General features: G+C 50.7%; 1 protein-coding gene across 1 annotated transcript; it reads right to left on the bottom strand.

The window, feature by feature from the left end:
• Window positions 1-10,264: 10,264 nt before the first annotated feature.
• MARVELD1 (MARVEL domain containing 1) lies at window positions 10,265-10,875 on the bottom strand. Its single transcript, XM_042960948.1, has one exon. It carries the CDS (start codon window positions 10,873-10,875, stop codon window positions 10,354-10,356), a length of 522 nt encoding a protein of 173 aa, XP_042816882.1. The 3' UTR covers window positions 10,265-10,353.
• Window positions 10,876-13,815: the final 2,940 nt, after the last annotated feature.

The following is a 13,815-nucleotide window of genomic DNA, read 5'->3' as shown; positions in this document are numbered from 1 at the left end:
ATAAAACTTTGTGGCCTCCTGTGAAGGAGACAGTTAACTGTCCACTAAAAAGTCTCTTTTGCCACTTCATGGTATAGAGTTGCAGCTGGGCAGCCGAGGCCCAGCCAGGAACTACATTTCCCAGGCCCCTGCTGCATATAGATTGGGTCACGTGACTCACCAAAGGACGTGAATGGAAGCATTGAGTGTCACTTCTAGACCAAGGCATTTAAAAGTCAGAAACCTACTCCTTCCTCTCTTCTCCCAAATGCCAGCTCAACGCAGAGGGAATGGCCAGGCCACATAGTGGAAGGAGCCTGAGTCCTGAATCATCACAGTGGGAAGGCTCCCACTGACCTGGGATACCCACAATGGACAGTTAGGTGAGGAATAGATTTGTACATGAATAACAAAGAGATTTTTATTAAATTAAGCTACTGAATTGTTGGGAGATATTTATTACAGCAGTTAAACATCAATATTCATTTATTCCACTGAATGGCTATTTATTTGTGCCTTTCATGGGGAATATAGAAATGAATAGCCTGGAATTCTTCCCTCAAAAAGTTCTAATTCTACAGTCACCTGGCTGGCTCAATTCGTAGAGCACACAACTCTTGATCTCAAGGTTGTAAGTTCAAGCCCCATATTAGGCGTAGACATTACTTTAAAGAAAAAAAGTTCTAATTACAAATTGGAGAATTAGATGGGAGACTACTTGAGTAAATATGCTACCAATGGACTGCAGTAGGTAACCCACCAAAAACCCCGAATAGACCATTAACCATTACAGAAATTGAAAGAATTAACAGGGGCACCTGGGTGGCTCAGTTGGTTCAGCGCCCAACTTGGGCTCAGGTCCTGATCTCACGGTTTGTGGGTTCGAGCCCTACATCGGGCTCTGTGCTGACAGTTCAGAGCCTGGAGCCTGCTTTGGATTCTGTGTCTTCCTCTCTCTCTGCCCCTCCACTGCTCTCTCTCTCTCTCTCTCTCTTTCTCTCTCTCTATCTCAAAAATAAACATTAAAACATTTTTTTTAAAAAAAGAAAAAAATTAACAAATAAACTTCCTCAATGGCATCAGGCCTAGATTATTTTGTAGACAATTTTTATCAAGCCCATCAATAAAACGATATAGTTAAACTATTCCAAACAGAACAAGATGGAAACCTTCTCAATTTATTTGTGAGTCCAGAATTACCATCACTGTTACAAGAGCCAGATAATAGTGCACACACACAAACAGGATCACCTGAACGTAGCCAATTTAAAAACAATAAAAGTACACCCACCATGTGACTGACCCTTCCACCGCTAGCTATGTATACAAGAGAAATGAAGTCCTATGTCCACACAAAGCTTCGTACCTGAACGTTCACAGCAGCTTTACTTGCAATAACCAAAATTTGAAGCAACACAAATGTCCATCAACAGGAGGATGGATAAACAAATTATAATATATTCATACAATGGAATGATACTCAGCAATAGGAGTGAATGAACTATTATTACCATAGTACCATGAATGAATCTCAAAATTATTGCGTTAAAAGGAGACAAACACCTCCCCTTCCGCCCAGAAGAAAAAAAAAAAGCATATACCATACATATATATTATGTTTATATAAACTAATCTATAGTCACATAAAGTAGATCAGTGGTTGCTTGGGGGTAGGGGAGATGGGACGGAATTATCAAGGGGCACAAGGGAGCTTTTGGGCATTATGGATATGTTTAATGTCAGGGCGTCTGGCTGGCTCAGTGGGTGGAACATGGGACTCTTGGTCTCAGGGTTGTGAGTTTTAGCCCCATGATGGGTGTAGAGATTACTTTAATAAAAAAAAAAAAAAAAAAAAAAAAAAAAAAAACTAAAAAACAGTGGATATATTTACTGTCTTAATTGTAGTGATGATTTCATGAGTGTATACGTATGTCAAAAATTATCAAAGTGTACATTTAAACTATGGGCAGTTTAATGTGCATCAAGTATATCCTAATAAACCTGTTTAAAAAAAGAAATATCTAGGCAAACACTTCACCCTTCTGAGCATCATCTACATAATGCAGTTATTTTATTTTTTTTTTTTTTAGAGAAAGGCGGGCAAGTGAGTGAGGGGCAGACAGAGGTAAGAGAGAGAGAAGTGGGGCTCACGTGACGCGGGGCTCACGTGAAGCGGGGCTCAAGCTCACTCCATGTGGGGCTGGAACTCATCAACCGTGAGATCATGACCTGAGCCGAAGTCAGATGCTCAACTGATGGAGCCACCCAGGCGCCCCTACAAAATGCAGTTATTATCTGAACTGTTTATCTGTTCATATAAGGATGGGATGAAATAATGATGTAAAAATATTTTGCAAACTGTGAATACGAGAATACAGGGACATTGTATAATCTTTATTACTACTAATGCCATTATCGACAATAGTATTGTCATTACTATCATGGTCACTACAAAAACACTCCATCACCTAGATCTTCTGGCACCTTATTTTTAAGTAATCTCTACATCCAACAAGGAGCTTGAACTTAACAACCCCAAAATCAAGAGTCACATGCTCTACCAACTGAGCCAGCGCCCCAGGAGTTCATCATTTTAACTGAAAAGAAAAAACAAACCCTGCAGGTTCCTAGGGATGGCTGGGAGGAGAAGGTGACAAGCCAATAAATACAGCAAAGTTTACAGTTTACCAGGGAAGTGAGGAAAGACATGTTGTGAAATGCCCAGATACGAAATAGCTAGGGAAGCCAACCACTTAGAAACACCCACCGCCCCCCGCGCCTGGACAAAGTTTGATTTGACTGCAAACACATGAAGGAGCCTGCAAACATAATGAGGGGAGTCTGTGAACATCTCACTGCTGGCACTGAGAATCCATGGTCAGCTCATCTCTCTCTAGATAGACTAGAACTTAAAGAAACTAGATGAGAATAGGGAGTCCTCCTTCCAGGCCGAAAGGAGGCAGAAGGGGATACGGCTTGGAGCACAAAGCAGGCTCCCAGGACTGGAAAAAGCAATAAATAAAAAGGAAAGCAAAGAAGGCCCTTGGATCCTCGGGAAAAGACGAAGGTCCCGACCTTCACACAGATAACTAATTTTTAACACTTCTGTGCTGTCTTTCAAGAAAATTCAAATCTGAACGCAAGAAAGAACAGTAGAGGGATCAATCCATGGCTGGTGAGATTGTCATTTCTCAGGTGGGGAGAGAGCCAGGGTGGAGTGGGGGAGAAGGGAACTAACGTTTGTGAGCACTTACTGTGGCTCAGGCTCAGCATTTTATAAGCATTATATCCGAAGCCCTCCTCCCCTCTCCAGGTCAACATGACATAGCTGAGAGCTGACCTGCAGTGATCAGTCACCAGGCGCTCTGATCTGGGTGCATCGTCTCAGTGAGCCCTTCCCACAGACCAGTGAGGTAGCCACCCGCGTTAACTCCATGTAGTAAGTGATGAAACTGACATGAAAAGTTTTAGTAAAAGGCCTAGGAGCAGACAATAAGAGATTGGCCTCACTTCTGACATCACAGGATGAGCTCACCTAAAAATCAGAGCCAGTCATATTAACTGCCCAGGGGAACACCGGAGACAGCACAGAGCACAGAACAAGATTTCGAAAGGCAGAGGGTTCTGTATCCACGTTTGGGATCAGGTCAGGTGGCCATACGTACCGCATGAGGCCTCAAGAGGAAGGGGGGCTGAGTGCAGGGGCAGTCTTAGTCCTTCTTACATCAGGCAGACAGAGAGACTGTCTCCAGGAATCCGGAGCATGGTTTCAGCATAGGGAGCTGATTAAACCTAACTTCATCGTCCACTGAGAAGAGAGTAACTGACATAATTTGGATTTGTAACGATATAACTTTCTTCACAGGCTTTCCTTCCTGCTTTAGCTCAAAATACAACTATACAAACTCCAGCGTAGCTCTAGATAGGGTCTTTGGATGGCCGGAAGAAACAGTTTTTCTGCTGGGAAATCCTCTGAAACAGCATGGCATGGTAGCACAGACTTGAGTTTGAATCTTGTTACTGTCACTTAAGTCAAGTGACCTGGGGAAATCAGCTTACCCTTCTGAGCCTATCTCCACGTCTAGCAAATGGAGGTATTTAATACTTCTTGGGCTTGTGAGGCTGCAAAGAGATGTTATATGAGTTATTCATTCTCCTTGTTCTTGGTTCATTGCAGCCACTTTGGCAAGTTAGCTCCCTTTCTCCCCTCTTGCCAACCTTGACTCAGAAGTACTTTATGCAGTGCCTGGGAGGCTCAGTCGTTAAGCATCTGACTCTTGATCTCATAGTTTGTGAGTTTGAGCCCCGAACTGGGCTCTGCTTGGGATTCTCTCCTTTTCTCTCTCTGCCCTTTCCCCGTTTGAGCTCTCTCCATTTCTCCAAATAAATAAATTAATACACTTAAAAGAAGACGGAGGAGGAGGAAAAGGAAAAGGAGAAGAAGAGGAAGAAGAAGCACTTTACAAAGTGGGGCATCAGAGCGCCCCATCAGGACTCCTGGAGACGGCAGCAAGGAGACCCTGCATTCAGCCTGGGGGAGATACAGATAAGAGCCTGCAGAGGAACTGACTCTGGAAGCTTGCCCTAATCTCAGTGCTGAGGAAGGACCATCACAGCCTGGGTGCCTGTGGCATCCCAAATAGCCATCCAGTTCAAAAGGAATGGGGTTGTGGGACGGGGCAGCAAAATGGAACCTAGATGAGGAACCTAACCAGGATTTCGTGTGGGTGTTCCACACCTTCCTGCTGGCTCTGCCAGGTGCCCTCCTCTGGGTTCTGGCCACCTCCCCAACATACCTCTCCCTTGCCTTACAGGGCCCAGAGAGCCTCAGGCCCTCCTCACTTCTTTTCAGCTGTCCCCTCACCCTGGTCCCTGGTGTTCCTCTCCCCCAAGACTGGCTATGAAGTGGAGTGCAGCCACCCAGATGCTCCTTCCGCTCCTTGCTACTCTTGCCCGTGTTGAGGTACAGAGAGCACAGACATGGAGAGTCCCATCCCCTCCTAAGCCTCCATTCACTCATCTGTAAAAGAGGACCCACCCCCTTTTAAGGGTTTTACTAAGATCTCTACAGGAAGCAGCCAAGGGAGTGACAAAGTTAACCAATGTGAGAAATTTACAAAGATTCCAGAAAGTACAAAAAAATTCTTGGCAGTCCCTGACTATTTACATGGGCATTTAGAAAGGATTAGAATTATATTATCATTAATTTTAAAGAGGAAGTTGTAGAAGAGTCTAATGTATATATGTATACACGTGTGTGCACACATATCCATAGAAGTTTCATTAGTTATAAAAATTAAAGAAGGGAAATTAATAGTTAGCAATGGTTTATCTCTAGGGTTTGAGATTAGGATGATTAAATGGCTTCTCTTTTTACTTTGTATCCTTCTGTATAGTTTAATTTTTTTAATGGGTATATATTGGTACTTTATTTTACAAGTAACTACTGTAACAAATAAAACAATAAAAATGTAAATCAATGGTGCTAACCAGACCTTTCTCTCTCACACCCCTGCTCTTCCCTTTTATCCCTGAAAATGTAGGTTTATTAGCTTTCCTTTTTCACCACTGACCACCCCACACCCCCATCCTTAGAAAAACAGGAAAAGTAATAGACATAAAAGAGCAAATCCCTCGGGTTCCCCAGACTCAAATGGGCTCAATTATGTCCCTGAAGAGCAGTGTCTTATTTCAAAGTGCCCTCCCTCCCATAAGCAGGAAATGTCAGGTTAGACCATGCCTGAACACCTGGTCTCCAAGAGTGAAAACCAAACTCCATCTAAACTTCAGAGATGCCAGAGGACAAGGACTTACCAGCTGCCAAGGATAGTGAGAGAACATCTACCTCCCAGTCCTACCGCTGTCAGCTGTGTGACCATGGATAAGGCCCTTCTTCCGAGGCTCTATTTCCCCATTAACTGGGGGTGACAATGCCAACCATTAAGATTGTTGACTAGATCAAACAAGGTCATGCAAGGAGAAGCATATTTTTTTTTTCTTTTTTTACAGTTTATTTATTTTTGAGAGAGAGACAGGGCATGAGCAGGGGAGGAGCCTAGAGAGCAAGACACAGAATCTGAAGCAGGCTCCAGGCTCTGAGCTGTCAGCACAGAGCCCAACGCGTGGCTCGAACCCATGAACTGTATGACCTGAGCCAAAGTCGGATGCTCAGCTCAACCCTGGAAATCCAAACCATGAAGGGTGTGTGAACACACCCAGCGTCAGATCCCTGCCTGGAGCTGTTCTAAGTGAGTTTTGCAATCTGCCAGTATTATACTATGTTCTGGCTGCAGACTTCAGGTTCAGGGCACAGGAAGGAGCAGCTGGTAAGGAAGCCTGCTAACTCCTCTTTCCTGCCCTTTCCAAAACATCTCTTCACCGAGGCGTGGCTGGAACCCAGAGGAAAGCAGGTAGGGTGTGTCCAGGAGGCAATGCCAGAGCACCGGAGCCTGAGCCCCGAGAGACCGCGCTCAGCTCTGTGACATGAGGCAAGCTGCCACTCCACCCTGGGGTTCATCCCCCTTTCTACAAAATACCGGAGTCGGGTAAGAACAGGACTCTGTGGCTCCATAACCACAGTCATTCTGTGCCTGCCAGTTGGGCAGTGGAGCTTCCGACAACAGAGGGACCATTGAGAGCCAGGATAGGAGCCTCTGGAATTCCCACCAGCTTTTGTCAGGGGCAGACACAGGCAGTTTTCTTCCCTTTGGTCCCTGTGTCCTGCCCTAAGTGCGCTGAAAAGCCATGAACTCATGTTTCTTTTCCTCCCAGAAGGAAATCGGAAGCTGGGGAGGCAGACAAAAGGACAGTGCGGCATAATGAGAAGATGGAGGGAGGCCGGGACCACCCAGTACACGGAGTTACTGCAGGAGGCCAGGAGGGAAGACATGTACACCAAGATCAGACAAACCAAACTTTATTCAGAAAAGCAAATTAGTCATCACAACTAAACTATTAAATGAGGCACATCGGTCCCCTCTCGCCACCGGCCCTCACCCCACCCACTCCCACCCTCTCTATTGGCCTTTGTAGAACACTAGAAAATTCCTTTCCTGGGTCCGCAAGCGGTCCTAGACTTTTGGACTGGTAGGAGCCCACAGTGGTCTCGGGCTGGACTGAATCCTGGAGTCTAATGAGGGAGGCCAATGAGACTGTCTCCAGTATTCAAAAATTCTGGGCCAGGTCAGGTAGCCCTTTCCACGGTACAGGGTCTCAAGGGGAAGGAGGGGGTGGGGGTGGGGGAGGGGGCCGTTTTACAGGTCCTTCTCACATCTCGAGAGGCAGCTGGAGGCCAAGCAGGAAGGCACATCTAGAAGAGCCAGTGAGCTCTGGAATGTTTCAGGCACATCTGGATGGATAAGGTAGCATGAAGGAAGGCCAAGGAGATGTCTACTCCTGAGTAAGGTCGCCTGGCCACAGACAGAGCACCGTGAGCAGGGGGACTCAGAAGAGATCCTCGGGGGGCTGGTTCTGAGCTGAATACTCAGCTTAAATGGTGATCTGAAAAAAGAGAAAAAGAAAAAAGCTGGAGCCAAAACCCACTGTTTAGAGGACAGAGGTGCACGGCTCAGTTCCAGGTGTCTGGAATCTCGTGCCCAAGTAAGTCAGCACAAGGAGAATCAGGATTTCTCTTGTGTTACAGTAAAACGAATCTTCACTCATCTCGGATCTCCTGCTGGATAGTGTTGGAGGAAAGCTGCCGGGCAGAGGTCGTCGTTGGCTCTCCCCACTCCGCAGCCCTCTGCTGGCCCAGGCCAGAAAGGCGTCCCCTGCCCAGGGAAGCAACCCCGGGGGGAGAGGTCGCATGACCGCATGACCGGCTATGGGAACCTCCACGGCCTCAGCAACGTGGAAACCTGCAACAGAAGAACCGAAGTCACTGGGCGTCCCACGCACCTCCAAGTACCCCGGCAAAGCCCAGCCCCAGGCTCTGGCTGGCACCAGTGGTGAGAGCTGATGGAACCGGTGCCCCTCCCGGAGTAAGGCAGCAGGACTCCAGGCTAAATGAGACAGCGAAGGGCTCGGTGTTCCAGGGTTTCCCGAGGGGCAGAAGATAACAGTAACAACAACGACCACAAAAATAACCACAATTTTCACGGGGACAGAGTTTCAGTTTTGCAAGATGAAAACCGTTCTGAAGATGGATGGTGGGTGACAGCTGCACAACAATGTGAAAATGCTTAATGCCACCCAATTGTACCCTTTAAAATGGTTGAATGGTCAATTTTATGCTAGGTATATTTATACTTCACCCCAACTTTTTTTTAAAGTAACCACATTAACAGCATCTAACATGTATTGACTCCCTGCTGTGCACAGTCCAGCCCGGTCCTGAAGAGACCAAACTGCCAGAGTCCAGATCCGAGCTCCCCAGTCAGAGCCCCGAGACTCTGGGCAAGATACTTAACCTCTCTGTGCCTCACCTCCCTCCTAGGCAACATGGGAGCACCAGAACTCACCTCAGTGTGGTTGTTCAGAGAACGAAACACATGGCACGTGCCTCAGGCAGTGCCAGGCACAAAGGAGCCCTGGATAGATGCTGTGACCCTCCACACAAATGCAACAGCAAAGCCTCACACCTCTCTGCCTAGGCTTTAAAAACACACTCACGCAAACACACTCTGGCCTTCCCTATTCTAGTTTCTAATCCAGACGTGGCTGAACTTTTTCAAAGAGCAGATCTTTGAAGGATTTAGCATAAAGGCTGAATTAGCACAACTCTTGGGACACTGTGGTCACCTGTCCAACTTGCTCCGAATAAAAACCTCTTAACTTTCAGAAAAGGGAGCTCTGTGCGTTTCATTCCGAGGCCTATCACCCCTCCAGAAAAATCAAGAAGCACCTTACCTTACGGAGGCTGGGCCAGCTGTTCACCCCAGCTTCGGAGTTTTCTTCTCTTTGGTGACTGTGCCCCACTCCTGCCAGTTGGTCACAGTCAATGCCAGCATCTCTTACAGGTAATGTTCCGATTGACTTGGAAACCACCTGGATGACTTTGGCTTCATTTTGCAAACAACGTAGAGGAATGTTCAGATCCACCAGTTCCCAGGTCTCTCAGGGGCCTGGCAGGGACAGCCATCTTCTCCCTCACTGGGTCAGGCCCTCCCTCAGCGACAGAAATTCCCTGGTAAATAAAAGGAGCACCCCAGATCTTCAATCATACTGTAGCCAGTGGGTTGTATCCCTTAGGAATGAATGACAGCCAGGCCCGCACAGGGATGCTTGGAAGCCTTAGGTGGCAAAAACTAATTGGTCCAGGTCCATTGGCAGTTAACACTGTAAACTAAATTACTTGGGCTTCTTTTACAGCCGGACTTCTCAGAACCTTTGATATGCTAACGAGCCTCGTGAATCTCCAAGAGGAGATAGCACCTTTGAGAAACCCATTTGGCAGTGAAGCCCCCTTTTAGAGGATAGCTCCTGAGCCAGGGCTCCTGGGAACACCCACTGCTCTAATGTAAACTGCTGGACTGGGAGTCTGGAAACAGGGTTCTAATGGGAGTCCGCACACGGGGTTCCAATCTTATTCTGGCTTTCCCAAGAGCAAGGGGTGAGGCTCACCCTGACATTCCTTACGGTCCTGTGGGATCCCTAAGGCAAAAAGAAACTGGGAGGTGGGGGGTGGCGGAGTAGAAGCCCGTGAGAGGAAGGCTGGTAAGGTGAGGCCTGAGAAAGTCGTGTGCATTTGGGCCTGGCCTCCAAGAACCGCGAGGACAAAGGCTGAACAGGCAGAGGGAGAGAAGACTCCAAAGGTGCAAAGGTGCAGCCCGCGGGCCTTTCCAATCCATCCTCACCTCTGCAGACAGGCCCCACCCCAACGTCACAGCACAGACTGCGCTGGATGCTCACACAATCCCAAACTAAAACGAAAACTCTTCGCTCATCCCAGGACCCGTGCAGGCCTGTCCCCAGCTCCGCCCGCGGCTGCGAGCCTGCCCTTCACGGCACTCGAAGCTGGAAGAGGGGCCAGGGAACGGGGGTGCTCTTCCGACCGCGGGGTGGGGAAGGAGGGGGCAGTGGCGCAGCCAAACGCTCGTTCCAATTGGGAGCCTCCCCCGGATCTACGCGGCGCCTGTACACGTCTCGCTCTCGGCAGGGAAGGGAACGAGGAACCGCGAGGTTTCGCTTCGGGCGGCCAGGCTGAGCGTGGGGGCCACCTCCTCGGAAGTGGCCTTGCCCGGGTCCCTGGAAACGAACGGCGTGGGCGGCGGCGCTGCCGTCGGGCGGGAACTGAGGGCCAGGGCGCCTGGGCGCGGGCGGCGGCGGGAGCGCGGGGCAACGGGTGGGTGCCGGGGCGCACGGGCGCGGGGCGGCGGCGGCAGGAAGGACGGGGGCGTCGGTGTCGGGAGGGTCCCCGCCCCGCGGCGCGGCGGCTCACGCCACCTCCTGCTCCCCCTGGTAGCGGCGGCAGCAGCCGTAGAGCGCCGAGAGCAGGTAGAGGCCGAGGCAGAGGCCGCCGCAGACGGCGGCCGCCAGGAAGGCGTGGTAGGCGCAGGCCATCTGGTAATCCTTGAGGTTGCAGTAGCTGTGGCTCTGCGTCTGGGAGATCATGATGCCCGTCGCGGCGCCGTAGAGCGCGGCCGCCAGCAGGTCGTGCGCCACGTTGACCACGAGCCAGCGCGAGCCCAGCACGGGCACCAGCTCGTGCTTGCCCAGCAGCGTGAGGAAGTAGAGGCCCAGGGTCAGCAGCCAGAAGAGCACCGACACGAAGAGCGCGAAGTGCACGGGGCCCTGGTACCGGCTCGTGGCGATGGTGATCCAGAAGGCGGCGCCGGCCAGCAGCTGGAGCAGCCGCAGCACGCCCAGCGGGCCGCGCAGGAAGGCCCGCTGCAGGCGCACCGCCCCGCGGACCGCGCGCGCCTGGGGCGGCGGCTGGCGCGGGGGCGGCGGGAGCATGGCCCCCGGGCGCGGTGGCGGCGGCGGCGGCGCCCCGAGCAGCGGAATGGCGGCGCCCGGCTCGCGGGGGCGGCCCGGCCGACGTGCCCGCGGCGGCCTCCGCGCGTCCTCCCGAGACCTCCCGGCGCTTCCTCTCCCCTTCTCCCCACCCTTCCTCCCCTCTCTCCTCCCCACAGCCCTCCTCTCTTTCTGTCTCCCTCTCTCCACCCCTCCTACCCGCCCTTCCCCTTCTCCTCCCCGTCTCCACCCCCGCTCGCTCCTCCAGGCTTCCAGCCACCTCTTTTTGGGCCTCGCTCACCACCCCGGCCCCCCTTTTCTGCCGGCGCCAGACTCCCAGCTCGGATTCCTTCCTCCCCGGGGCGCGGCGGAGGGCACTCGCACCCCCCAGCCGACCGCGGGCCTTCCGCTCTGGCAGCCCCGGCCAAGTTTGGCACATCTGGGGCCGCCCTGCCCGCCCGGCTTCCCCTGCTCCGGTCCAGCTTCGGAGGGGAAAGCTGTCTTCTGGAGCGTTCTCTCAGCCTCTCGCTGGGCCCCTTTCTTTCTACTTTCTCTTGCCCTAGCGCCCACCCGGGCCCCCTGGTCTTTTCCTGGCGCTGGAGGAGAGCAGTGCTGGTATTGAGCTGACATCCGTTCTCACGTGGACGTCTGGAATATGCTACCAGGGTCCACCTCGGACTTCTCCTGGGCTCTCAGACATCAGAGAAAGGGACCGGCACCCGCCAGAGGCCCCACTGCCCCTCCCACACACCACAAAACCAAGTCCTGTCGGTCCATCCGACTTTTTCCAAACCTCCTTGCCGTCCAGGGTTGCCCAGATTAAAAGTGTGCTACCCAACATGGCCGGGACACGGACCCTGGGGTAAGAGACAGCAAGGCCCGTGTGCTTAACTGCTAGGCAAAACGGCCGGTGGTGGAAGCTGATGATGCTTCACACCGTCCTTTACCTGTACGCCCATTTAAGCGTCAAGACAGCCTCAGAGATACACACGATTATTTTCCTGGTTTTACCGAGGAGGAGAAATGAGGGCTAGAGGGGCTAAGACAAGAAGCTGGTAATCGCAGCTGGTCTCTCTTCTCTCTCCACCCCATCCAACCTTTGTGCACTGTGTGACATCTTTCTAAAGCACAGTCCCGTTGTTGCCCTGCTTCCTCCACTGACCACGGGATAGAGTTCTATCTCTTCTGGGGGGCAGATTTCACAAAATGGCTCCAACTGACTTTCACTTTCCTTGTTTTCCACTTTCTTCCCTTACCCACACTCCCATCCAGCATGCCAACCCCACCAAACCTCTTAAGTTCACCCGAATAAGCTCAGAATGCCCTTCATCCCCAGGCCCGCACTTGGCTGGCAAACTCCTACTTATCCTTCAACTCCCGGTTTAGATGCTCCTCCCTTTGGTCCAGCCTCCCACACTGTTGATTCCCGGCTCGTCAGGCCCTCACTTGGTGCATCCATTAGTTCTCCAGTACTTCAAGTCTGGTACGTTGCAACTGTTGGCTGTCACCTCTATCTGCCTTTGCCTGGCATGTAGGAGGCTCAGTAAATGTCAGCAGAGTGGATGACTGAGTGGTAGCAACGAGGGAGTGTGGGGCAAGCTGAGGGCAAAGTACAGGCTAACAGCAGCCCCCACCCCCCGCCAGGTGGGATGTGCGTGGTATTCCTCGGACACTCCTGGCTGCCCAAGAACAGGGGAAAGGAAAGAGAGCAAATGGCTGACGGACAGAGGTCACGGTCACGCAGGACAGGAGTCTCCTTCAGTTTACGGAAAACTTAGTAAATTGCAAGAAAAAGCTAATCTTATCCGTAGCCTTATCTCCAGACCTGTAGAGTCCGTTTCCTGGAGCCCTAATATCACCCTCATCAAGATGTAAGGGGGTTGAAGTGCTTCCCACTTAAGTGATGTGGGAAACAAAGGCAAATGAAAAATTCCCTTACTGTCGACAGCCCATTGGTAAGTCCTTGAAACAGGCAGAGTGACCCTCCTGTAGGAGCTCAGCTGCCTTGATGGTGACACTTTGCTAGGGGCAAAAGGCAATCTTGGCCTAACATTACCCCAACCTCCAGGATCCTGTAAGTCTTCTTTAACATATAAAAATTCCTTTGGAAACTTCCTTTATCTCAACTCTGCCAAGGTATGTGCTGGCAATCATAGTATTATGATTATGACCCCCTGATATACGTCTGAAGGCTGTTATGACTGAGGTTTTACTAAACAGTAATAAATGGTGTTTCCCTAACAACAGCTAGCCCCTCAAGGTCCTGGAAATCCTGCTTCCAAAATTCCTTAGAGATTTACGCTGTCCCTGCCCCCCTCCCAAGCTGAGAGTGTGTAATCAGTTACCCATCACAACCCCAGTGCAGCTCTTCCTGCCCACAAGTCCTGTCCCTGTGCTTTAATGAAATCACCTTTTTGCACCAAAGATGTCTTCAAGAATTCTTTCTTGGGGCGCCTGGGTGGCTGGGTTGGCTAAGCATCCGACTGGGGCTCAGGTCGTGATATCAGGGTTTGTGAGTTCGAGCCCCACGTTGGGCTCTGTGCTGACAGCTCAGAGCCTGGAGCCTGCTTCAGATTCTGTGTCTCTCTTTCTCTCTGCCCCTCCCTTGCTCATTCTCTCTCTCCCTCTCTGTCTCTCTCTCTTTCTCTCAAAAATAATAAACATTAAAAAAATTTTTAAACAAAATAACTCTTTCTTGGCCATAGGCTACAGACCCCCATCATCACCCCCAAAACCCATCATTTGGTGCCCTTAACAGGGGGCTTCGAATCTTTTCATCTGGACTCTGAACCAGTGCAAACCTGGTGAGTACTTTCTCTTTTCTTCCTTTATTCTCATTTCAGGGGCTTTTTGAGAAGTATGGCCTTATTGGGACACTTCTATGTGGATTGCTCAGGCTGCAATCCGGTCCCCCGTGGCAACTCTACAGGGAGGAGAAAGCCT

This window comes from Panthera tigris, chromosome D2, assembly GCF_018350195.1.
Source record: "Panthera tigris isolate Pti1 chromosome D2, P.tigris_Pti1_mat1.1, whole genome shotgun sequence".
Taxonomy (NCBI): Eukaryota; Metazoa; Chordata; class Mammalia; order Carnivora; family Felidae; genus Panthera; species Panthera tigris.
The sequence above is the reverse complement of the archived record's forward strand: the minus strand, read 5'-3'. Positions and strand labels throughout refer to the sequence as shown.

Bases quoted from the DNA above. Each gene is read 5' to 3' on its own strand.
- MARVELD1 (XM_042960948.1), bottom strand. From the start codon at position 10,875: ATGCTCCCGCCGCCCCCGCGCCAGCCGCCGCCCCAGGCGCGCGCGGTC.